The sequence below is a fragment of the Lynx canadensis genome, chromosome D4 (genome assembly GCF_007474595.2).
Source record: "Lynx canadensis isolate LIC74 chromosome D4, mLynCan4.pri.v2, whole genome shotgun sequence".
Lineage (NCBI taxonomy): Eukaryota > Metazoa > Chordata > Mammalia > Carnivora > Felidae > Lynx > Lynx canadensis.
In genome coordinates this window covers 6,157,285-6,183,908 of record NC_044315.2, presented here as the reverse complement: position 1 = coordinate 6,183,908, position 26,624 = coordinate 6,157,285, and the positions used below count along the sequence as shown (strand labels likewise).

The 26,624-nt window shown below is 43.5% G+C and overlaps 1 protein-coding gene across 2 annotated transcripts in view; it reads left to right on the top strand.

Moving 5' to 3' along the window:
- Window positions 1-25,291, top strand: part of PDCD1LG2 (programmed cell death 1 ligand 2) — a 66,864-nt gene extending 41,573 nt beyond the window's left edge. The window contains exons 6-8 of one of the 2 annotated variants that reach the window (XR_003964287.2): window positions 2,653-2,702; window positions 14,397-14,696; window positions 25,224-25,291. Coding sequence is in view for 1 of the 2 variants with exons in the window: in XM_030293930.1 (XP_030149790.1) it covers window positions 2,653-2,702; window positions 14,397-14,402 (56 nt within the window). In the remaining variant the exon portion in view is untranslated. Of the gene's footprint in view, window positions 1-2,652; window positions 2,703-14,396; window positions 18,790-25,223 lie in introns of those variants that run through there. The other variant, XM_030293930.1, reaches the window with a different exon arrangement.
- The last annotated feature ends 1,333 nt before the right edge of the window (window positions 25,292-26,624 follow it).

The window sequence follows — 26,624 nt, the reverse complement described above, 5'->3', positions numbered from 1 at the left end:
TCCAAGCTGACACTTTTCTGGCCCCCCTCATGTGTGCTTCCGTGGTTCCCGAAGCAGGACCCTCAAGGGCTGATGAGGCAGAAGGGGCTTCCCGCTTTCCCCACAGCTGTGCCCAGCCAGCTTCTTCTGGCTGAGGTCTTTATGTTAAGTCTGGGATGCCAGTCCTAACTTCCTTCTCTTGAGTTCCTCTTCAAGTCATTGCTGTCCTGAACGTCTCAGTCTATCAGAGAGAGTCAAGTAAAGGGGTGGCTCTCTTAGTCCCTCTCTGCCCAGAAAGCTCATTGGCTCCTAAACGGACTTGCCCATCTATGACTCAGCGACCAGCTCTGCACACCACGCTGTACAGGGAGGACAGCTGTGGCCAGTCCACAGAAGGTTCTGTTTACCATCTCTACCTAAGAGGAGCCCTCAACAGTGCGGGGCTCCAGGTGACTCACTGTGTTCTAGAGAAGGAGCTGGCAACTTCTGTTGCAAAAGTAATGTAAAGTTCTGCCTCATCTGTTGGTCTTTAAGTTTCATGACTGCAGGGGCTGTGTTTCTCTTATTTACCAATAAATGCCCAGTGTCTGAAACATTGCCTGGCACATATAGATAGATGTTCAATAAAATTTTACACATTGAACCTACTATATGCAGGTATCCATGCTAACTTGCTCTGTATAATATAATAGCTGTATGTGGTTATTCAAATTTAAATAAAATAAAAATTCAATTCCTTGGTCATGTTTTAAGTGCTCAATATTGTTAGTGGTCAATAGCCACGTGGGGCTAGAGGCTATTGGACGGAGCAGATATACAATATTTCCCTCTTTGCAGACAGCAAAATATGTCCCTCTTTGGACAGCACTGGGCTAGACCCTTTACAAACTTCTTTTCAGTTAATTTTACAAAAACTTCTTGAGGCAAGGAGTAGTGTCTACACTGCACATGAAGAAACTGAAGCTTCAAAAGTATTCTTTTTTTTTTAATTTTTTTTCAACGTTTATTTATTTTTGGGACAGAGAGAGACAGAGCATGAATGGAGTAGGGGCAGAGAGAGAGGGAGACACAGAATCGTAAACAGGCTCCAGGCTCTGAGCCATCAGCCCAGAGCCTGACGTGGGGCTCGAACTCCCGGGCTGCGAGATCGTGACCTGGCTGAAGTCGGACGCTTAACCGACTGCGCCACCCAGGCGCCCCCAAAAGTATTCTTAAAGTCAAATAGCTGGGGTTTGAACATAAGTCTGTCTGATGCTGTATGGCCTTCTTGTTGCAAAATAATAAAAACTGACTCAATCTGGATAGTATTATGTTGGGCAATGGAAGGAGAGAGTCTCAACCCAAAATAATTGAATGGCTTGATCATTGGCTGTGCCGATGGCAAAGTCAAGAACAGAATCCAGGAGGAAGCACCAGCTATAAAGAGACCAGATCTCTAGAACAGGCCTGCAGCTCATAAGAATAATATTTCTCAAACTTTCTGTTATAAGGAACCATTTATTTTTACATTTCCAATATGTTAGCGTCAATGCTTTTGCAATATATACTAAAACTTAATTACTAAAAAGTAAAATAAAAAGAACAAAGACATACAACCATAAGCCCAGTTTTTACTGGATTCAATAAACCTCTGACGTGTCAATAAATATGATCAGAAAAAAACACAGTAAAAGGATTACTATAGAAGTTGCTAAGTGTTATACTAAATCTCGGTAATTGTCCCATTGTGGGCTGGTAACAAATAGCTCGCCCACCAGCCCCAGCCCATGGACTCTGCACTTTGAATGGCACTGCCCTAAAAGACTGAGCTGCAACTTTATGGGGATTTAAACCAAAGACCAAATATGTTGTCTGATGGTTAAGGAAGGTCTACAGGATGGCAGCACTTTCTCAAGCGTTAGAGAGGACCGGACTGAAACTCCATCATTCATGGGCAATTTCTATGGGTTAACTCTTAGGCTCCTTTCAAATGTAACTCCTCTTCGGGGAGACTTCGGTGCTGGATAAAGGCCCTCAAAGTCCAGGCCAAGGGTGGTATTGTCATGAGGCAGTTGCTAAAAATCTAGTGTACAGAGCAAAAGCAGAATTAGGGATGCACAGAGTTTAGAAACCCGGGCATCAAGCTCTAGAAGGAAATCAGAGCTGGGACAGGGAACACGTGACATCAAGGGTTGAAAAAGAGATGAAACCAGGGAAACAGTGGTGGACAACATCCTGTTATGTGAACTTGTGCTTCTGCCCCGAGTTCCTCTGGAACAATATCGGTCATGTACACCTTAGTATAAATTAATTGATCAGCCCTTTTGCTTCATGTAGGGCAGACCAGAAGGAAGTGACAGTCAAGAGCAAAGCAGAACAGGGAAAGAGAATTCTGAAGCCAGACGTTTCCTGGGGCTGAAATACCCAAATTAAGAGTCCCTCAGCCTTTGAGTGCCTGGTGACCAGGGGCTGAGAAAAGAATGGAAAGTAGAGCTACTATTTTGTTCATGGTTTTTGCCTAAGGGTACAGTTTTCCTTTATCTGTTGTTCAGCCTGATGTCTCAAGCCACAGTAGGCATTTGGCCTCTACATGTGATTTATTTGGATTAACTTTTCATTCTGCCATCTGTTAGCCTATAAACAGAAAACTTTTCTCAGTAATCTTATCCTGTCCCTGGGATTTCTCTTTTTCAGACACAACCAAAAGATCGGTCACCACAGTAAGGAGGGAAGTGAACAGAGCTGTAAGTAGTCGTGACTTACCTTATCTCTTTCACGTCTTTTCTTCTCCTAGCTTAAATTAAGAAATAAGCCCTGTTCTCGGAATGCACAAAAGGGCAATGGAATAGTTTCAGCCTGCACAGAATCTTCCTGTTCAGTGGCATTTCTGCCCGTTGCTACTGTGACCTTAGGTTGTTCCACACCTCTCTTGGAGGAAAAAAAAAGTGTCTGCTGTGCAGCCACAGAATAGTTGTGTACTCTTTGGTCTGTCTGTATTCCTAGGCATTACCGGGAACCTGCACAGGACATCAGGGCCCACGTGCTTAGAAACACGTTTAACACTTAACGGCAAGGGAAGATACTCAAATCTGAACCAATCAACAACTCACGTTTTTGCAACCGTTGTTAAGTACATCGTTGGGGGCTGTGAGTCAAGGTTGGGGGAATAGAAGTCTCTTCATGAGGCTGACAGGCTTGGAGCTGGAATTTGTGGGAAAGGATATGATATGGAGGTCAGGAGAATTGGGGTTGCTAAAAATCATTCAGCCTGGTTGGATGAAATGCTTAGACCCTGGGGAAGTGGTGTTTTGGGGACCAGACCTGGGTCCTCTTGCACAATGGGTATTTCTAGCTTTCTTAGGAAAATCACCTTTCCTTTTGAAATCTGGGGATCACATGGTGTGACGCACGAGCTCATGAGTTTGCCAAAATCATAGGCAACTCATAGAAATTTGTAAATAACTTTGCTATCAGCTACTTGAAATATTCAGAACTCGTCATTTTAGAGTTCTGTTGAATGTGTCTGTAAAATTCCAGAGGCGCCAACTGTGAAAACAACTCTAAAAAACCTTCAACACCAGGGTCAGTGCCTGGCAGCTCAGAAGCACAAAATATGACTGACAGGAATGACATTGGGCCCTGCTCCCTCCTACCACATCCCTGAAAGCCATTTGTGAAAACACATCCCATTACTGCAATACTCGTCCCTGGGCACAGAACAAGGAACAAAGGCAGTTTAGGTCTGGACTATACTTAAGGCCTAGTTGTGCTGAATTGCTCTGAATCAACAATGAGATATTCTTAACTCAGAAAAGTTTCAGATTATTACTGGCAGTCCTAACTGAAACATCTGTTTCTTGACAAACAAAACTCCTATAGTCCGATAGACTGGGATACTTGGTCTACATGTGGGTTTCCATGGGAGAGACCTCAGTATTTGTGATTCATGAGCTCTGAGTCTTTGTATAAGCATCTCCTTCAACTGCTCAGCATAAGGAAGAAAGAGAAAAAGGGTGTCGTCTGCTGTAGAGCCACAGAACAGTTGGTTTGAGAGCAGAGGTGGTAAGGTAAACTCAGATGCCCAGACGGCCAGGCAAGTATTGAAATGAGATAGAAGGGCACACTATAACCAGATAGGGGATGGTGACCAACTGGAGGGCATATTCCTGTGAATTTAGCACCAGGCTAACATTGTTGGAGAAGATGAAATCCAGATTTTTCTATAAAATGTCCTAGTTATTAAATGCTTGCTGGAAGTATTTCAAATACCAAACAAACCAAGTAAAATATGTCCATAGGCTAATTGAACCTATGAGGGACCAGTTGCAACCTGTCCCCTAGAGAGAAAGTATTGTCAGAAAAGGGGTTAGAATCTGAGTAATGAAGGCAAAACCATGTATGTGAGGAATTGAGGGAGGCTCAAAGGCTTGCAGCCATTCTGCATGTCTCATCCTATGGCCTGCCACATGGCCTGAGTAGCACATGGTTAATAGAGGGACTTTCTTGGATTAACAGGGTATCACAACCATTTTTAAACAATACATCTCCTTATAAGCAGAAAAACCTCATACTCTTTTTTAAATGGTAGGTGAAATTCAAAGTAAAGTAAATATCTTGGTCAAAAGTCAAATTAAAGAAATTAGACTGGGGTGCCTGGGTGGCTCAGTTGGTTAAACATCCAACTTATGGTCTCAGCTCAATGTTGATCTCAGGGTGGTGAGTTCAAGCCCTGCATTGGGCCCCATTCTGTGGGTGAAACCTACTTGAAAAACAAAAACCAACAAAAAGAGGAAAGATGGGAGGGAGGGAGGGAGGGAAGGAAGGAAGGAAGGAAGGAAGGAAGGAAGGAAGGAGACTAATTCTCTTCTCTTTCCCCCCAACCAGTAACATATAGTCGTCCTTTATACCTTCTAACCTGGGGAGGGAGAGTCAAGGAGGTGAAAGAATGATGCTTCTCTTCTCTCTTCCTCACCCCTCCCTGGCACTTAAATATGTGGTGTGATGTAAAGAGGTCAGGACCATTTCGATATACATCAAAGAGGGCCCACACAGGAATGTTCCTGGTACTTTTATTTACAATAGCAACAAATCAGAAATACAGGTGAATAGGAAATATAAACAACTAAAATGAAAGCACAAAAAATAGATGTATTTTTGAGATGGATAAATCTGAAAAATATAATTTGGGGAGAAAAGATACACAGAAGAAAGATAGCCACAATGTGTGGGCAATTATAGAGTTTAAAAACTGCAAACAACCTCTATGTAGTGTTTATGGAAACAGTCATGTGAAGTAAAAGTACGAAAACAACCAAATTTAACCTCTTAAACTGGGTGGTGGGGATGCCGATGGTGACGATATTATTCTCCTAGTTTGTTGTATGCCTGAAATGTTAATTTTTATAAAGAAGAGGTCATGACTAGAATTCAAGAGATTTAGACTCCAGTTTTTCTGTGAGCTACACAATCTAAGGTAAGATCCACCAAGGGGCACTTGAATCTTCTCCAGAGAAACAGAACCACAGAACCACTAGGACACTGGCAAGTATGAAATCTATAGGGCAGGCTTGGAGGCTGGAAGAAGTTCAGGTAGGAGTTGAAATTAGGAATCCAAAATCTGTAGAGTAGACCAGTAGGCTGGGAACTCAGGTGAGATGTCTATGCTACAGTCTGAGGCAGAATTCCTTCTTCTCTGGGAAACCTCATTTGTTGCTCTTCAACTGATTGAATGAGACCCACCCACATTCTGAGAAGGCAATATGCTTTATTTTTTTTAATTAAAAAAATTTTTGTAACATTTATTCATATTTGAGAGAGACAGAGACAGAGCGTGAATGGGGGAGGGGCAGAGAGAGAGGGAGACACAGAATATGAAACAGGCTCCAGGCTCCGAGCTGTCAGCACAGAGCCTGGTGTGGGGCTCAAACTCACAAACAGTGAGAACATGACCTGAGCCGAAGCCAGACGCTTAACTGACTGAGCCACCCAGGCACCCTGAAATTTGCTTTATTTAAAGTCAACTGATGACAGGCATTCATCACATCTACAAAACGTCTTTACAGCAACATCTAGACTAACATTTGATCAAACAACAGGGTACGATCGTTTAACCAAATGGACACAGAAGACTAACCATCACATGCACCACCACATGAGGGAGGCAGTCTTGGGTGGAGTAAGTGAATTTGTCAGACCTTCCTGAGCCTCAAAAAATAGAAGTATGTGACTATTCTCTGGTCACAGAGTTGTCCGAGAGGCCAGGGCTCTGTCTAAAACCTGTTCATCCATGAACCTGCCACCCCAGTGCCTGCAGACTCACTATTTAGGGTTTTCTATTTATTTCACAGGGTTGTTTCTCCTCAGCTCACTGCCTCTTTCAACAAAAAAAGGACATGTGTGGTATCAGAATCCTGCACTTTATGTGTTTTGAAATAATGAATAGTTGAGTAAATCTGGAAGGGGAAAAACAACCCTGTCACCAAAAGTACTTGATAAAATTAAACGGAAGGGTTTGGAAATGACTTGTCTGTCTTACTATCCATTTGTCTATGCTTCTTATAGTTTATTCTGCAATAAATATAAAAATTGACTGATTTTGACCTAATTTGTCTTACTACTAAACGATGAATCTTGCCTAATTTTAATTGTGTTGGCCAGCTCAAAAATAAATAACTAATACAACTTTTACAACTAAAAAAATTTTTTTTAATGTTTAATTTTATTTTGAGAGACAGAGAGAGACAGAGCGTGAGCAGGGGAGGGGCAGAGAGAGACACACACACAGAATACGAAGCAGGTTCCAGGCTCCGAGCTGTCAGCATAGAGCCTGATGTGGGGCTCGAACCCACTAACTGTGAGATCATGACCTGAACCTAAGTCAGATGCTCAATCGATTGAGCCACCAGGGTGCCCCTAGAACTTTTTAAAAATTACTGGGGCGCCTGGGTGGCGCAGTCAGTTAAGCGTCCGACTTCAGCCAGGTCACGATCTCGCGGTCCGTGAGTTCGAGCCCCGCGTCGGGCTCTGGGCTGATGGCTCGGAGCCTGGAGCCTGTTTCCGATTCTGTGTCTCCCTCTCTCTCTGCCCCTACTCCATTCATGCTCTGTCTCTCTCTGTCCCAAAAATAAATAAACGTTGAAAATAAAATTAAAAAAATTACATATTTTTTTCTGAGCAAAAATGAAAAAAAAAAATCCATTGCACACAGATTACCGTGGTTAATATTTAATAGTGCTTTAATTTCTAACGTTTTTCTGTATTTAAATTTTATAAAATTAAATTATAGTATGTATAGCTTGATATAGTTTTCTTTAACTTAATTTTATGTCATTAGTATTACCCATGTGCTAAAAATATAATTAATGGCTTTGATATTTTATTGTATATGTGGACTAGGACTTACCTAATTCTCTATTGCTCTACCTTTAGTATCTACCTCAGAGTTGTTTTATGTCTTTGTTATTTAAATATTGTCACAATTAGGGGCACCTGGGTGGCTCAGTAAGTTGGGCGTCTGACCCTTGATTTTAGTTCCAGTCATGATCTCATGGTTCATGAGTTCGAGCCTTGTGTGGGGCTCTGTGCTGCTTGGGATTCTCTCTCTCTCCCTCTCTCCCCTCCCCTACTCTCTCTCTTTGTTTCTCAAAACAAACAAGCTTACAATAAATAAATAAGTAAGTAAGTAAGTAAATAAATATCATCACAATTAATAATCTTATACACAGATCTTCATGTGCAGCTCCGATTATTACCATAAGGTAAAATCTAAGATGTAAAATTACGGAGTAAAGCTATAGACATTTTTAAGACTCTCAAAATATATTGCTGAATTGCCCTCTAAAAAGGTGTACCAACTTATACTAGCAATATATGAAAGATGTAGTTTCATCATTGCGTTTGTTCCAATGCTGGGTATTATCGTTTTTAAATTTTGCTAATTTAGAAATTGAAAACTGTACGTCATCATTACTTTAATTTGCATTTTCGAGTTATTAGTGAGATAAAACATTTGCACAAATTTACAGGTTTTATCTTCTTTTGGGAACTGTCTATGTATCTTTTGTTCATCTTTTTAGTTATGTCTTCACTTACAGTTAATAGTAACCCATTACCTGCTATCTATTTTATAAACTTGCCCTTGATTTGTCACTTTCTGCTAAGCTGCTTTTTCTTATCTGGTGAAAACAGTATTGGGTATAGTAAAATTGGGCTCACAGGACCAGGTCATAAACATAAATGTCCTATATGTCACATATTTATCAAAAGAAAATAAATGTATTAATTATAACAGTTATGCTAGATAAAAAGCTTACAGGCAATAGGATCCACGGTTCCCAGAGGACCAAGTTATAAATCTCTAAGAAGCAGGTGCAGTGCCTTCTTCCTTTAAGAGCCCATCACATCCTGGGATGCATTGTAGTTTCAGTAGGCACCTATGAAATGCTGGCCAACCAACGTTAACATTCTATTATCCACTAACATATATCAACTCCTTTTTAAGGATTAGGTGAACTGTAGCCAGGGGGCCAAATTGCCTCCTGTTTTTGTAAGCAAAATACTATTGAAGCACAGCCGTGCTCACTGTTTCCGTATCATTCCCAATGTTCACACCCTTGCCCCCCCCCCCCTGATGGCAGAGTTGAGTAACTGCCTCAAAGCCTATATTGCCCATAAAGTCTAAATACTTTACAACCTGGCCCTACAGAAGATGTTTGGTGCCCCAGAAGTTCTCCATGGCTCTGTACCTTCTCTCACAGTGAATGTACTTGGTCTTGTTCTAAATACTCTAACGCTACCCCCAACTCCTATCTCAGCTCCATAAAGTCTGAGGACAGAGCCCCTCTGGGAAGAGCTTGGTCCAGGCAGCTCAGAGCTCTCGATCTCCCACCTCTATCCTCTGCCATCCCAGCTCTGCCTCACCCCCAAACCACCCACATGGGGACAGTCAAGTTCTAGGCTGTCCAGGAGTCATCCTGACCCTCCTGTTCTTAGTCACATCACCTCGGTAGCTAGAGTCCTGGGACTTGCCCTGAGCATATTTGTCACACATATTTCTGACAAGACTTTGATACAGATAAACAGTCTCCCTTCCCACTTAAGAAGGGATGGGCTTGGTGGTTTTGCTTCACTGACCAGAGATTGAAGCAAGACCTGATTAATGTGAGAATGCCCAGCAGGGCTCAGAAGCTCAGGCATCAGCTGCACAGGGCTTGATTTTCCACTCCATAGCTCTGCCTTGAACTTTTTAGGCAACTCTGGGAAAGGTGTTGCCTATTCTTATTCTTGTGGAAATCCAGACTTCTCAGCCTCCCCAGATGGGCTTTCAAGGCCTTAACTTTATTACAGGATCAAAAGACTCAGATCAAACTAAATGTGGCCAAAGAGCTCATTACCATCCTTCTCCATGGTGGATGTGGTGGTCATTAGTGTTATTTCACATATTTCCTGGATCTCTTGCTTTTGTGTGATGTAATAGGATTGCACTTCTCCGCCCTTAATTTGTAGTTAGGTGTGGTCATGTGATTTGTTTTGGTCAACTAAATATAAGCTTAAGTGATGTGTGACTTCTGGGTAGAAGATGTAAGGCCTAGCTTGTGCTTTGCTGTATTCTTTTTCCATCTGGTGTGGCAACTAGCAACATTTGGGGTAGTGTTGCTACATCAGTATGGGTCTCTGAGTAACTACAAATAATGGTCAGCCCCTTGCTGACCCTCAGTGGACAGGGAAGCTTTGTTTACTATTTGATTTAAATAATAGAGATTTGGGGGTTGTTTGTTACTGCAGCATAATCAAGTCTATCCTGACTGATTCAACAGGGAAATCCTGGAACCTCAACTCAATACACTATATATTGTCACTTACAGTTCTGCTTCGGAGGAGTGATAATATGGGGAAAGGCTTTCTATATAACAAAAAGAAAAGAAGAGTAAGATATAAAAATATACTTACTATATCATTAATGCTTTATTTAAAAAATGTTTTTAATATACCGTCACACCCTTCTCCCAAAGAAGTGAAGAAAAATATTTAAATGCCCATAATCATTATATTCTGGAAACTTGTATTGTTTTCTTCTTTTATATTTTCTGAGTTTTCTTTGTACTTGAATACATTTTAAAATGTTCCAATGTTGGGGCACCTGGGTGGTTCAGTCGGTTAGGTGTCCGACTCTTGATTTTGGCTCAGGTCATGATCTCGTGGTCGTGGGATCAAGCCCTGCATTGGGCTCTGCCTTCAGCACAGAGCCTGCTTGGGATTCTCTCTCTCCATCTCTTTCTGCCCCTCTCCTGCTCATGGGTACGTGCTTTCTCTCTTACTCTCTCTCTCAAAATAAATAGACATTAAAATAGAAAAATAAAAAAATAAAATGATAAAATGTCCCAATGTATCACTTTTAAGTACCCAGGGGTGCTTGTTAGATGAAGGATGATCTCTGTCTCTATCCTCACCTCTCACTGTATATATCACCTCTTTGTAGCCTGTATAACAAATGCATATACAGAACTCTCCATGGGGTCCTTGTCAACTTTAGGGAGAGGAATGCTATACCCTGTTTCAAGGACACATACCAATGTCTTAGTTGCTTTTCAGAGCTTCTTAACCTAGTGAGCCTACGAGGAGTGGATCCATACTCCAAGGATGTAAGAGATCAGGCTTGGGACCATGGCTTCTTGATCTCGTGCAGGCCACCGAGCTATCAACCAGAATAGCTTCAGGAGTGGATTCTGACCCCATGGATCTATATCATGTTTCCTTTTAAAAAAAAGTTATCCTAGTCATCATGACATGGGTTGTTAGCGATTACAAACCATGTAACCTGACTTCCTCATTTTACAAATGGCAAGATTCGGACTAAGGGATGTTACCTAACTTTCTTGAGTGAAATAATAACAGAAAAATAAAAGGTCTTGTGATTCCCAGTATAGGGCTACTTGTTAATTCATTCACTCTGAAATATGCACTAAGTGTCTGTTTGCAAGACTCTGTGTCAGGTAGGCTGTGTGGAGGTCATAAGGGTGAATGGGGCACAACATTAGTATTCCAAGATTCTTACAATCAAGAGTTGGAGATAAGGTACTCAAAACACTGTTTTCATTGGTATAATTTGGGCTAAAATGAAAAGAGGCCAGATTTCTGTGTACCACCTAGCAGTTGATCAAATCTGTGTTTGTTTTGTTTTGCCTGAGTCTCTTGTCTTCCCCTTAGGAACTTCCACCTAAGAACTGACCATAGCCTCCACATGCCGCCATGGTGCAGGTGCCTTCTCTGTGCAGTGGTTTCCAATCTTTTCTTTCTTTTCTTCCCATCATAACCCTTTCATAAAGGAAACATTAGAACACCTGTACATACTGAGTGGGGAAACTTGAGTCCTCCTCCTCTGGGTCTCCTTTACTGTCACTACTATGCACACACTTCTGTCGTGAATGCATGGGGCTTTTCCCCACCCGGAAGTTCTCTGGGATACCAGCTTGGTGTCCTACGATTTAACTCAAGCCTGACCCTATGTCGCTGGGGATGGCATGAGATCCCACCCGTTAAGGGCTCAGTCCCACAAGACTGCCCTCCCCACCCTCCACCCCCCACTTCAGATGCCAATGGCCAGCCCAGGCTGTCACCTCTGCTTCTGACCAATCAGCTATAAATAATCTGAGGTTCCCACCATCCCCTCCTCAGGTTCGGTGAATTTGATAGAGCAATTCCCAGAAGCAAGGAAAACAGTTTGCTTACTGTTTACCAACCTACAATAATGGGTTATAAACAATACAGTGAACATCTGATAGAAGAAATGCATATGGCAAGATATGTGGGGGCGTCCACACTCTGTGTGTGTGCCACTCTCCCAGTACCAACTTGTGCTCCACAACAGAGAAGCCCCTGGAAGCCCTACTTCAGGGATTTTTATGGAGGCTTTATCACATAGGCATGACCAATCATTAACCCCATCTTTAGCCCTTCTCCCCTCTCTGGAGAATGGGGTTGGGGTGAGGGGTGGGACTGAAAATTCCAAGCTTCTCACCATAGCTTAGTCTTCTTGGTGACCTGTCCCCATCCAGGAGCTCATCAAGATTCACTTCATTACAACAAAAGACACTGCTGTCATCCAGGAAGTTTCAAGGGATTTAGGAACTCTGTCAGGAAGTGAAGTCAAAGACCAAATATTAGAACAAAGATGTTCCCAATGCTCTTATCATTTAGAAAATTACAAGTGCTTTAGGAGTTCTGTGCCAGGAGCCCCAGGCAGAGACCGGTATATATATATATTTTTTTCAATTATCTCACAAAAGCATGTTAAAACAGTGGTGAAACCAGACTGAGGGGTATATACACCCTGCCTTAGGTCCCTGCAAAGGCCTCTAAGGTACATTGTGCTTCTTGGAACATATTTGGAAAATCATGAAGCGCTCAAACTATCACTTTATCCCAAAGCCCACCTTATGTACCTATCCTCAGAATCCCCAGAAATGCCCACCCCACATCCAGCTTCCTTCCATGTAGAGCGCAGCTGTTCCAGGGAGGCGGGTGGGGGCTGGAAGAGGAGAAGAGAAAGTAACCTCCTCACTCACCTGGTTTGTGAGGGTTTTCAAAAAAAAAAATGTTTATTTATTTATTTATTTTTGAGAGAAAGAGAGAGTGCAAGCAGAGGAGTGGCAGAGAGAGAGGGAGAGAGAGTCTCAAGTAGGCTCCATACTGTCAGCACAGAGCCGGCTGTGAGGCTTGAACTCATGAACCATGAGATCATGACCTGGGCAAAATCCAGAGTCGGACTCTTAACTGACTGAGCCCCCCAGGTGCCCCTGGGCTTGTGAGTTTTTAATTGTGTGAGAAGTCTGTGTATTTTGTATTTTAGTTCCCTGTGGCATTACAAGAAGTACAAATAATACATGAAAATTCAGAGATGGAGAAAGTATCACTTTAGGCTGGGGACAATCAGGGAAGAGGGAAGGCTTCATGGAGGAGGTGACATTTGCACCAGGCAAACATGCGAATAACAGACTATTCTAGATAAAGGGGACACAGGGGGAATGGCAGAGGCAGGGGGACATCACATCTGTAGGAAAAGGCGTGTGATCCCAGCCTGGAAAAAGCTAGGTGTGGGACCAGAGGGAAGCTGGTTGGGGGCCCTGCTGTGAGCCAGGAATTCCAGGCAAAGGAGGTTAGATGTTGCTCCTTAGGCATGCATGCCTCAGGTCTCCGCAGGAAACAGAGGCCACACTCAGAAGGGGTGCCTGAGGCAAGCTTACTAGCTGCAAAGGCAGGAAGGGGGCGGTGGGGAGGTTGAGCGACCTGAAACTGGCAAGAGCAGGGGAGAGCTGAGCACCCCTAGGCCTAGAGGGGACAGGGGAAGGCATAGTTAAATTTTTTTTTTAATGTTTATTTATTTTTGACAGAGAGAGAGAGAGAGAGAGAGAGAGAGACAGAGCATGAGCGGGGGAGGGGCAGAGAGGGAGACACAGAATCCAAAGCAGGCTCCAGGCTCCTAGCTGTCAGCACAGAGCCTGACATGGGGTTCGAACTCACAGACCGCGAGATCATGACCTGAGCTGAAGTCGGACGCTCAACCGACTGAGCCACCCAGGCGCCCCAGGGGAAGGCATAGTTACCAGAATGCTGGTGAGAACAGCAATAGGAGAAGGCCACCTGCAAGGCTTTGCATGGCATCCGCTGGGCTCCCCCGTGCATTTGTGGTCAGTTGACAGATTGTTTGGGGGATGCTGGTCTCAGGTGGCCTCATTCATATGTCTTGGAGTTGCTGCTGGCAGGCGGTTGGGCCGTGTGTCTTCAGCAGGTTTGTCTGTACTCTTTTCAACATGGAAGCGGGTCCAAAAAGAGCAAAGAGAAGGCAGACCCTACCATGCATGTGTTTTTCAGGTTTCCATCCACATCTCATTGACCAAAGCAAATCAGAGCTAGGCCAGATGCGCCTGCAGCCCGTCTGGGGGGTTGCTGAAGCACATCCCAACCTCACTATGCTACTCGTTACAGCCTTCTTTATCCCCTAGTCTGAGGGAAAGCATGGCATGCAAGCCGGGGGGAAAAGAGAGCCCAGTGAGCAGTCCAAGGTCACCCTCCGGTGACCTGAGCAGGGTAGAGCAGGGTGGAAAATGCGTCTGCAGGAGCCAACAGACATATCTGGCTCCGTGGGGAGCTACAAAAGGCTTTGAACGGGGAGCCCCGCCAACTGTGCTCCAGTGTCACTGGGCCGACTGCAGGCCTGAGAACAGAGGGGAGAGGCCTCTTGCAACAGGTCTGGAGAGAGAGGCTGAAGACGTGGACGAGGACCATGATGGAGGGGGGAAACACAAAGGTCTTGAACTCTGCTGCCTCCAGATAGATGAGCTCTTCCCCCACAGCCGTTTCTCACTCCAGTCTGTTTTTGAGAGGTTATCTCTTCTCTAATCAGCAAAGTGATTTTCCTATTTGTGGACTTGTCTCCCCAGATTTGAACCTGTGTTTTCAGGAGCTGGGGTGACCGGATGGGACGTCCTTGAGAATGTTCTGGACTCTGAACAAGAATCCTCTGGCCTGCAGAGCTCGTTGTTTGCACTTGTCCAATGCCTTTGTAGCTCCAGCACTGAAGAGGAGACCGCCAAGAGAGCGGGCAGCGCCTGGCCATGGTGTGCTCAGAGCACGTCAGGCAGTCCGCCCTCCCCACATCCAGGCACTCACCCCTGCATCCTGTGTCCCTAAGCAAGCACTACCGCACTTTAGAAAATGACTGCCCCGGACCCGAGACCCCAGTGAGTGCTTTGCAGCTCGTTCTTGCTGCCAGACTCAACACAAAGGGAGTTTCCCCCCTAAGTTTCCAAAGTGATTTCCAGAAGCGGAGATGAATGGAAATTTTCAGTTATAGGAAAGGACGAATTGCCAATAGAGTTATTTTCTCCACTGTTTCCTCTGGGTATACTGGAAAAGCCTTTTGAGACCATTAGAGTTTACACACAGTCAAGCCATAATTGACAAGTTATGTGGCTTACTGGAATCTTGACATCTGAGTTGTTTAATTAACAGAAAGCATTTAAGTACACAGTGGGCGGCTACAAATCGTGGAGAAAAGCCGTTGAGTATTTTGTGAGGTCTGAATCACAAAGCATTTGTTTTAACCTGCAATGGCACCATGTTGGATGATTTTGTTTTAAACTACATCTTTAAAAATTCTGTTTTCTTAACCTCAGAAACCAATGGCATACATTAGAAAAATTTAGCACGCTAGTATGCTGTACCTGCAAAGATTTCAGATGGGTATCCATAATGGTCAAAGTCCCAAACTAGGGCTCCTTTCCCGGCCCTCTCTGTGACTTTAAACTTAACCTTTCAGTGACTCGGTTCCATGTCTGTGACACAGTGACACTCACTAGTCAAGGCCTTTGATGGTTGGCACTTTAGAAACGCCGTGGAACCCCTTCCATGCGTGTCCAGGGTAACTGCACGCAGCAACAGCAGGTTAACCATGTGAAATTTGGTCTGTGTACTGGGGCCATGGAGTTCAGGGCACCTGCTGATCTATGAACTATCCAAATGTGTACATTATCTAGAGCCGAGTCTTAGGTTAGCATCTTATCTTTCTCAGTTTTGAATCATGAGGATTTGAGCACATGTTACATCTTCTCCTTAGACTCTAAGCTCCTGGAGGCCAAGGAGGGAGGAGGGGTTTGTCAGTCCTGCAGTCTGTTGCTTGGAATAGATGCCTCGTGCATGATTGGCTCTGAGACTCATCGTAATATTGAAGAAAATGGCGACTCGTGACATCCTTACTTTTTATGACATTAATAGGATTGGCTAAAAGTATGTAAAGGCAATCCTTGAAACAAAAGAGCCGAATGAACACTAAGTCTTTAAAAAAAAAAAAAGTACCTTTTACAAAGGGAACAAAAATAGTATTCGGGAGAGTTTGAGGAACTGAGAAATGCCAAACAAGCAAAAACCACCTATGATCTCATCATCTCAGCACAAGTATTTTCATTTTTGCTGTTTGTATTTGGTCCTTGTCCAGACATGTATGCGATCTCAGCTAGAGTTGTAATTTTCCATCCTTTTTTCAAATTTGTCATTGTACCACAAGCTTACACCTATATTGTTGATTAGTCCTCCTAATGATCACTTTTAATGGGTGCTTGAGTCACAGATCACAATGAGATGTGTTTAGGCACAAACTCTGTTCATCACCTGACCACTATAAGCCTCTCCTTTGACTAGTGGACCACAGGTGACATTTGGGGTTCCTAAGGATTGGTGTCATTTCAGAGCAGCGTTCAGGAATCCCTGAAAAGCCTGGGTATTTCCATTTCCCCCAGTGCACAGACACCTTCAGGAATGACTTCAAGTCCCCTTGGGGATAGCTTGGAAGAAGATCTACAGTACCCATGGCATTGTTGCGGGGTCCTTTCTAAGAATTTGGGGAAGAAGCTGTGATTCTCAGTTGTGAAAACACAAGCCAGATTTCTATTCTATAGATCAAGCCATGCTTTGGTAGGCCGGACAACTACTTAATTCTTAGGGCCGGCCACTACTAAAGATTTCCTGTAAGTAAAAAAATCCGATTGCTCTTCTGGGATCTTATCATCTCATTGAAGTCAGGAAGCCCATATCCGTGGTAGCATTTCCTATCATCATCTTTGTCCTACAGAAAACAGCCATCTGGTGGCACCCAAGGTTGTGGGGCTCCCTCGCTAATGCATTTCTCAATGCTTGAGTGAAGGGAATATCCCTTGGGCCCTTTCAAGGGGAGGAAAGATGCACAGGTTACACATGACAAATTGCCCCATTATTCCTACCTCCTTAAGCCTTTGGGATCGTTTCTGCCCATTATTCCATAGAAATTCTATCAACTTGCATCATTGTTGTCCACAGGGGTCAGCCAACCAACTTAGTAAACAGACCACTTCCAGCCACTCAAACTAATACATTTGTCTCTGCTTGCTTTTGCTGTGTAACAAAACTTAGGGCTTATGTTTATCATTTATGTATTTATGATTCTGTAGATTAGCAACTTAGGCTGGGCTCGGCTGGGGCAACTCATTTCTGCTTTCCATGGCATCAGCTGGGCTCCCTTGTGCATTTGTGGTCAGTTGACAGATTATTTGGAGGATGCTGGTCTTAGGTGACCTCGTTCACATGACTTGGAGTTGGTGCGGGCTGTCAGTTGGGCCGTGTGTCTTCAGCAGATTTGTCTGTGCTCTTTCAACATGGAAGTGAGTCCAAAAGGAGCAAAGAGAGGGCAGACCCCAATGTGCAAGTGCTTTTTAGGTTTCCGTCTGTATCACACTTACTAACGTCTCATTGGCCAAAAGCAAGTGAAATAGCTAAGCCAAAATCAATGTGGAAGGAATTACACGAGGGCCTGATACACAAAATGGCATGATTCCCTGGGGCTACTGCTGAAACAGTCTACGGTAGCATTAAGTCCAAAAACCTATGGAAAGTGTATTATATCAGGGCTACCTCAGTTTGGCCCCAACCCAATGTTGTATTGTGTTCTCCTTGATCTGATACCCTTAGAATCCATCTCTACCTATATTGGGTTTCTTCTAGCATGAATTTAACAAAACCTTGTGATTCTTTTGGAGTAAAGCCTTTTCCTCCAGAGCCAGACTCTGCCCTTCTCTCCCTGAATATGCTGGGATCTGACTCTAGATAAAAGCCTGAAGGCCATGGGCATTGGGAGCATTTAAAAGATTAGGGATCCCCATGCAAAGGCAGCTGCCTCAGAAGTGCTTACTACAGGTTTTCAAGCAAAGGAAGGCTGCTATTATCAAATAGGAAATGAGAGGCTTCGTCCACTATCAAGGGAAGCTCAGTGACACTTGGGGGGAGGGGGAGGTCCAGATTTTCAGCTTCATCCAAGCCCACCCAAAGGTTCCTGTTCCTCGTGTCAGAGTCGATTCCTCCTAAATGACCACCTCCACTCTCGCATATGAGACGTGGCCCATCTGTGAATGTTTCGTTTGGGTCTGATTTTCTAAACATGTCTGTCCTATAACTATAAGGAATAAGAGATATTTTTAGGGCAGTCTTAGAAGCCCTCTGATTCCTTAGAGATGATTTGAGCTGAAAGCTTGTTGTTTATTTCCATCCTGCAAGCACCATAGTGCGTCGGAAGCAGCCGGCTCACCTTGCATTCCTCGGAATCATCTTTACCAGCGTTAGGTGGCAGTTAATGTGTCTCCAAAACCCTGCCTCCTGCTGGCACTCCAACCCAGCGAGAATAGAGGATAATTTAATGAATCATAACGCCATCGCATGCCATAGATTACCCGCTCCCACTTTCCATTGGCAAAGAGTTCAGCTCTGAGTTCAAAGCAAATAAATTTCAGAATCTTGTTTTTGAGAGCCTGTTCCCTAAGGTGATTCCCAGTATCAGGTCCTCTATCAGCCAGGGTCCAGGCAGGAAAGTGCAGTGGGTTTAATATTGGGAATTGGTAATAAAGATATAGGAAGACAGAAAGAGCACAGAGTAGGTACCAAAGAAACCCAAATCTTGGAACTGCCAACAGCAGCTAACTTTCTGCTTTCCGCCACCACAGAAGTGAGAAATGCAGGAACTGGAAACAGGAAGGAATTCTTTGCCTCTGATATTCCGGTCCCCTGGGGTTTCCCGTTTCTTGGAACTTCACAGGAAGCCAGCTGGCAGGGGAAGCTGGTGACTGAGGTTTGCTGAATCCCTGTCCCAACCTGGCAGAACAGAATAGAAGAAGGTAGGCTTGGAACTGAGAACAGGAGGTAAACAACCAACCAGTTCCTGAATCAAAACTTATCTGGATAAATGGAGATACATTCCCTGAGAGAGGAAAACACAGAGACGATGGATTGTCTCCCTCTCTCTCTGACCCTCCCCCGTTCATGCTCTGTCTCTCTCTGTCTCAAAAACAAATAAACATTAAAAAAAAATTAAAAAAAAAAAAGGAAACCTGAAGCAAATGGGCTTAAATTAAAAACAAAACAAAGCAAAAGAATCCAGAATGCATTGGCTTATACAACCAAGCAGCCCAAGGTGCAGGTGGGCACAGGGGTCTGATGATGCCAGTAGGATCCAGATTCTCTCCACCATCTCTTCCTCCGCTTCCTTTTTGCTGACTCCGTTGTCAAACACGACTCTGTATTCTCAACAGCAGGCTCTTCTTAGGGGAAATAACTCCAAGAACAAGTTTCCTGCTCAGTTCCGTTTGTCCTGTAAAAATAGAACTCCACGGTAAAACAGAACAGCTCAAGAAGTAGAGAGGAAGCAACTCATGCCAAGTATTAGGAGTTGCACACATCAAGCAGAAATATAATTGGCCTGAATATATATATATATATATATATATATATATATATATATATATAATTTTTATTCAGGCTGCTGGTCAAATCAGGCAGCTTCCCAGCGTCTCAATTCCCCTTGCTCTAAAAGTCAGCAGATGAAATGCTCAACTTATAGGTAATTTAAAGTTTAAATCGAAACAAAACTTAAGCAGGCCTTTTCAGTCATAACATTGGCAAATGCTTTTTTTGTTTTTTGTTTTTTGTTTTTTTAGAGAGAGAGAGAGAGAGAGAGAGGGAAAGAGAGAGAGTGTTAAGCAGGCTCCTCACTGGGCCCCGATGCAGGGCTCAGTCTCACGCCCTTGAAATCATGACCTGAGCTGAAATCAGGAGTCAGATCCTTAACCACCTGAGCCACCCAGGTGCCCCAACAAATGCTTTTTAACCATAATACATATTGCTCCAAAATATGTTGTTAAATTGGTAGACTCATAAACTGTTAGTGGTCACGTATCAATATGATTTTTTTGGAGGGTGATTTCTCTATAGATTACAGGCCATACTGCATACCATTTACTCAAGTAAGTGTACTTTTATAAATCTATAAATCTGAAATAATCCAAAAGATAGAAAAAGCCAGAGACATGGAGACATTCACTGCCAATATAAATGTACAATTAAAAAGAAAAAAAAGCTTTGCCATAACATTGAATGAAAATCGCAAGGTACAGGGGCACCTGGGTGGCTCAGTCAGTTAAGCGTCTCCAGCTCAGGTCACAGCTCAGGTCACAATCGTGCAGTTCATGGGTTCGAGCTGCATCTGGCTCTGCGCTGACAGCGGAGAGCCTGCTTGAGATTGTGTCTCCCTCTCTCTCTGCCCCTGCCCCCTTGCTCACTATCTCTCTCTCAAAATAAACAAATTAAAAAAAAAAAATTAAAAAGAAAATATCAAAGTACAAAACCCTATCCTCAGTTACTCAAGTTAAAAAAAGTGAACTCAAAAACTATGCTTGATACATAAATATCTATATGTAGCAAGAACCATGTCAAGGTTTATACTTTCACCCAAAAATACCATTCCAAGGATTTTTCTAAAGGAAATCCATAGACTGAAGCAAAACATGTTTTTATGTTGAAAAAAATGTATTAATTACAGTATTATCTACATGGCCCCAAAGTGGAAATAACCTGTCAAACAAAGTGGAAGTGAGTTAGTCATAGGAATTTTATTTGTTTTGCAGAATACTATCTATCATAAAATGACAGTTAAAAAGATTATATGGAAAAATAATTGTTATGATATAATTTTAAGTTGAAAAAATAATTTCAAAAAATGTATTAAGCACTTACCCAGCCTGAGCCCATCACTATGTCACTCAATTTACGTCTGTTATCTCTTCATGCTTAACAATCTGATAGGTAAGAAGGGCGTTCTCCTCATGGTTCACATGAGAAAATTGAGACAAATTTCCTTAATAGTTTTCCCAAGTTCACACAGCCAGTAGAACCAGGACTCAAACCTAAGCTCACTAACAGGACAGCCATTTCTCATTATCTAACATGCCAGACAAGCCCTGGCCACTTAAGGATAATTAGTGAAGAGAGAGAAAGAGAGAGAGAGAGAAACTGCAACAATGATGTGGGTGGTCACAATAACGGTTTTCTCTCTATTGCAATGCCAAGTCCAAGTAGATAAATAAATAACAAATAAATAAGAAAAAAATGTGAGAATAGGGTGCCTGGGGGACTCAGTTGGGGAAGCGTCCAACTTCAGCTCAGGTCATGATCTCACGGGTCGTGGGTTCGAGCCCCACATCAGGATCTGTGCTGACAGCTCAGAGCCTGGAGCCAGCTTCGGATTCTGTGTCTCCCTCTCTCTCTGCCCTTCCTTGCTCTCACTCTGTCTGTCTGTCTCTCTCTCTCTCTCTCTCTCTCTCAGAAAAATAAACATTAAAAAAAGTGCGAATAAAACAAAAAGCTGGAGAGAAGCATACCAAAATATTAATGGGGCTTTGTTGAAGTAGTGGACTTGTGTGTAATTTCCCTCTTTTCTCTATTTTATAAGATTCTTTGGTAACGCACAGCACTGTTGCAAAGCATTATTTTACATGTTCACTTTGCGAGCACATACACAAAAATTGGAAAAATAGAATATTAGCATTCATATTAATATATATACATATATTTGTACATATTCTGACACGGAAACCAGAGCTCTATAAAGCTTATTGATGACTGAAACACTTTAATATCCAGCAATAGCACAGCGGTGGTCCTTCTGACAGTGTAAGTGCTATTAGGAAATGAATGTCATTTCTTTCAGAAATTTTGAGTATTACTATGATTTCTCTTATATGTGGAATTCAAACAACACAGAACAAATGAACAAACGGGACAAAACAAAATCAGACTCTTAGATGCAGAGAACAAACTGGTAACTGCCAGAGGGGAAGGGCGGGGAAAGCAAACTGAGTGAGGGGGAGTATGGGGTATAAACTTCCGGTTATAAATAAGTCGCGGCATCACAGCATAGGGAATGTTGTCAATAATATTGTGATAATTTTGTGTGGTGGCAGATGGTTGCTGATCACGGTGATCAGTTTCATAACGTGCATAAATAGCAAATCACGATATTGTACACCTCAAACTAATGAATATTATGTATCAACCAGACGGTCTCTGCCAATGTGATGAGATTATGGTCAGTTTTTATTTTCTTTAGAGTCTTGAAAGATTTTAAAAAATACATTTAGGGGCACCCGGGTGGCTCCATCGGTTGAGCGTCCGACTCTTGATTTCGGCTCAGGTCACAATCTTGTGGTTTGTGGGTTTGAGACCAGTGCCAGGCTCTGTGCTGATGGGATTCTGTCTCCCCCCCTCTGTCCCTCCCCTGCTTGCTCTCTAGCTCTCTCAAAATAAATAAAAATTTAAAATAAAAATTAAAAAAAAACACCCAACAGGGGCGCCTGGGTGGCTCAGTCGGTTAAGCGTCCGACTTCAGCCAGGTCACGATCTCGCGGTCCGTGAGTTCGAGCCCCGCGTCGGGCTCTGGGCTGACTGCTCAGAGCCTGGAGCCTGTTTCAGATTCTGTGTCTCCCTCTCTCTCTGACCCTCCCTCGTTCATGTTCTGTCTCTCTCTGTCTCAAAAATAAATAAACGTTAAAAAAAAATTTAATAAAAAAAAATTTAAAAAAATTTAAAAAAATTAAAACAACACCCAACATCTTTAACCCGAAAAAAAAAATAAACTCAGTTTTTTAATTTAGATTTTAAAAAGATTTTTTAAAAATACTTTGAAAGTTTAGGGGCGCCTGGGTGGCGCAGTCGGTTAAGCGTCCGACTTCAGCCAGGTCACGATCTCGCGGTCCGTGAGTTCGAGCCCCGCGTCGGGCTCTGTGCTGCCTGCTCAGAGCCTGGAGCCTGTTTCCGATTCTGTGTCTCCCTCTCTCTCTGACCCTCCCCCGTTCATGCTCTGTCTCTCTCTGTCTCAAAAATAAACAAACATTAAAAAAAAAAAAATACTTTGAAAGTTTAGAATTTCAGTGTCTAATTGCAAAATCCAAAGGCCCCACGAATGCCAAATATAATGGTATTTTTGGCAAAAGTTTTATATGCACAGCCCACGTCTTTTCCCTATGTCATGTGCAAACTTTCACCCGTGTTTTAAAGAGACTCTAAACAGAAGCTAAAAGGAAAGTTTACTAAGAGAAGGTGTGCAGGTCACCAGCATCCTGCCCTGCTTAATTAAGTGTGGAATCAGCCTTGCACACAGCACATGACTGGGCTGTGACCGTGCATGTGACACGAATGTGGCAGATGAGCCCCTCTCATCTCCTCCACATAGTCCTCTGGGGAGTTGACCTCAGAAACCACCCTCCTGAAGCAGGCAATTCAAGGGTGGGGAGCAAGAGGGGTCTTTCCAAAACACAAAAATTTTTTGAGTGTTCTAAAAATGAAGATAAGGAAAGCACAGGGGGGACTAAATGCTGGAATGTAACATTTGGAAGCTGTTTGGGGAAATGCCAGCCGACAGACTCCATCTATAACCGCCGCCTCCCCGCCCGCCCCCGCCCCCGCCCCCGCCCCCGCCCCGACAAGAGGCAAAATGAAAAGTTCAAGCCCAGGTTGGCAGAGCTCCCCTTTTCTGAGTGTTCACCAGTGGGACCGGGGCGCCACTGGATCACCCCAACAGCATCCCCTCCCTTTCAGAGCTGTTTGGGGTAAGGCAGCTGGTCTAGTCCCTGGGATCTATCGGATTCTAGGCTGGGGCTAAGACCCCCAGTCAGCACTGTGGGAGATGTGAGGGCTACAAAGTCTTTATTAGATACCCTGCACTTTAAGGGATTTTTAGAGAGCTGGATAAATCCACACGGGAAACCACACATGGGGAAAGTTGTCGAAGAAGCAAGGCCACACACAGTTAAGTGTCTGATGAGAGGAAACAAACCATAAGACTCCAAGGAACTCAGGGTGGGTGGGGGCTCCCCGCGGGAGGGAGAAGCAAAGGGAAGGACAACTGTCCTACTCCTGGAAGATTTTTAGTGATGGGTAGGGAGCAGGTAGAGCAGTAATGGGGGCAGGACTGATACTCAAAAACTTCACCAACCTACCCAGCAGTGGCACTGGCCAGTCAGAACCGACACTGGTCCAAAGGCTGGAGAAGCTTCCTGGAAGCTCCTTGCTGAGCCAAGAGTTACCCGTTTGGTTGTTAAGTGGGGGCAAAGGGGGATTTCTGGAGGTCCTGGAGAAGCAGCAAGTCTCAGGAGATGGCCAGGATGGTGGAGGGGGGGGCACTCCGCCTGCTTGGGACAAGGACTATTTTCTATCTAGTTCTGTCCAAGACAAAGGTGCAACGGTACCAGCATCTGTTGGAAATCAGCCCTGAACGAGGGCAGAAAGTACAAGCACATTTAAAACTTGCTTTTGCGTATGGTATTTCATTGGATCTGCCTCTCTGTCAGTCTGTCTATCTACCTGTCTAACTAGCCATCTGTCCATCTGTTTCTCTGTGCATGTACTTATCTTTCTGTCTGTCCGTCTGTCCACGAGAGACCAAAGCCATAGGCAAAGGAACAGAGATGGGTATGAAGGTGGCCCTCATTCATCATTCATTCAGTTCTTTGGTCATTCTTCTCACAAACTCCATGCTCCTGGGTGTTGACAGTGGGGCACTGAGCTGAGGAGTCAGTCTGTCCAGAGTTGGAATGGTCACATGGGAATGAGGCCTTGCGCAGCAAGCCCTGCAGGTCAGAAACTGCAAGTGGCAACAAGAAGAAACAAATGACACATAATCTGAGTATGGATCAGAGTCAGGTGTCAGGGAAAAAAGGACATCAGAAATTCAGTCACAGTGTTTTGTCAGGAACTAATGGCCATCAGGCATGGCAGACAGGTTTAAGAAGGAAACGGGGGCGCCTGCGTGGCTCGCTTGGCTGGGCACCTGACTCTAAATTTCAGCTCAGCTCATGATCTCAGGGTCATGAGACTGAACCCTGTCTGGCTCTGTGCTGAACAGGGAGCCTGCTTAAGATGCTCTCTCTCTCCCTCTGCCCTGTCCCTGGCTCTCTCTGTCTTTCTCTCTATCTTTCTCTCCCTCCCAAATAAATAAATAAATAAATAAGAAAAGAGGAAACCCATGAAGCCCAACCCACTGCACTCAACAGTAGTTACATCATCGTTTTCATTTCTGTGGCACGTTAAACTTTGCAGAGCATTGTCAAATGGCTAGCTGAGCGTTACTGACAACTAGTAAAGGAAATAGTGCCAACAGTCTCATTTTACTGATCAGGCAGATCAGGTTTAGAGAAGTAAAGTAACTTGCCCAATGTACCCATTTCTTTCTAAGTAGAGATACCAGTTTGGTAGCTCAAGGAGATGCTGTAAACACAGAATATCTTGATTTTTATCACAGCACAGACAAAGAGCTGCATTTATATGTGTGTATACAATATGGTTGGGAGAAGAAGTCAGACTGACAAAGCATCTATTAAAAAATTGTCCTTTTTGTTTGTTTACTTCTCTTCTATCAGCGACTTGCATATGGACATAGAAGATGAACCTGTAATATCTGAAGACTAATAAAGCAGGGAGAATAGTCAGCTAGGTAAGTGAGAGTTTTCTAATTTAAAATCCCACATTGGATCTACTGGGTGGCTCAGTCGGTTAAGCATCTGACTTTGGCTCAGGACATGACCTTGCAGCTCATGAGTTTGAGCCCCGAGTTGGGCTCTGTGCTGACAGCTTGGAGCGTGGAGCCTGCTTCAGATTCTGTGTCTCCCCCTCTCTTTGCCCCTCCCCTGCTCTCATTCTGTCTCTCTCTCAAAAGTAAGCATTAAAAAAATTAATAAAAATTTAAAAATTAAATAATTTAAGATTGACAGAGTCAAGACCAAGGAGATAGAGTGTAAAGTGTTTGCTTCTAGGTGTGTGAACACCAAAAACAGAAGAAGCCTGGTTTGTCAGTAGTGAATATGAAAAAGTTGTAGGGACTTAATGTAAAATGATGAGTGACATCATACTCATAAACTACAAATCTGTCATAACTACAAATGCAGGCCAAATTGAAATCTAGTTGCTAAAAAGCTAAGAGCTTTAGCACATCTGATGGTAGGATATTGTTAGGAACTGGGAACAGATAGTTTTGCTGTAACTTGTACATCTGAACCAGCCTGCATCTAGAGTATTTTGTCCTATTCTAGGCCCTACTTATTAACTGGGACATTGATAAATGGGAATAGACCTGGAGTGAGGAACCCAGCTCCATTGGTGGAATTTCCTTTAGGTCTCAAAGCACTTTTACACTTTAAGAAGCTCCTTAGGAGCTACTGATTGACTCAACCAGGTCAATATATACTAAGACTTGGGAGAAAGGGCCACTTTTAGGGAAGTCAGGTCCAGGACTATCCTTGGAAGATGCAGTCACAGGAAAACCAACGTAGATTAGGAATCCCTAAAGGAGTTGGGTGTATTTCTCCCGGAGAAGAATTATTAAGGGAAGACGTGAAAGCCACGTTCAATGGATACAAGTTCCACTGAAGTAGAGTTTGGCTCAGAACTGGCGAGAACTCAACAACAGCTAGAGCTACTCCTCAAAGGTTCATCTCCTGGTTCTTGGAAGTATTCACACATCCTGGGACTACCATTTTCCAGGATGCCCTACAAGGTATTCTTCCCTTGGGAGGTAAACTTATAAGGTCTCCTTCTTATCCGAAGACCCCATAACATTTCCAACTAGTCACTCAACTTCTTTTAGGTCAGAAGGCTGTGGAGCAGTGGTGGTAGGAAATGGATTTGAACTCTACCCCATCTACGATGCGTGTGGCTCTGGAGTGGAACTTTACTTATGTTTCACAGCGATACCAGAGACAGGAATCTTTCATTCTGAGCATGACTCTCAAGATCTTATCCTCAAACGAACAAACTTTCCTCTG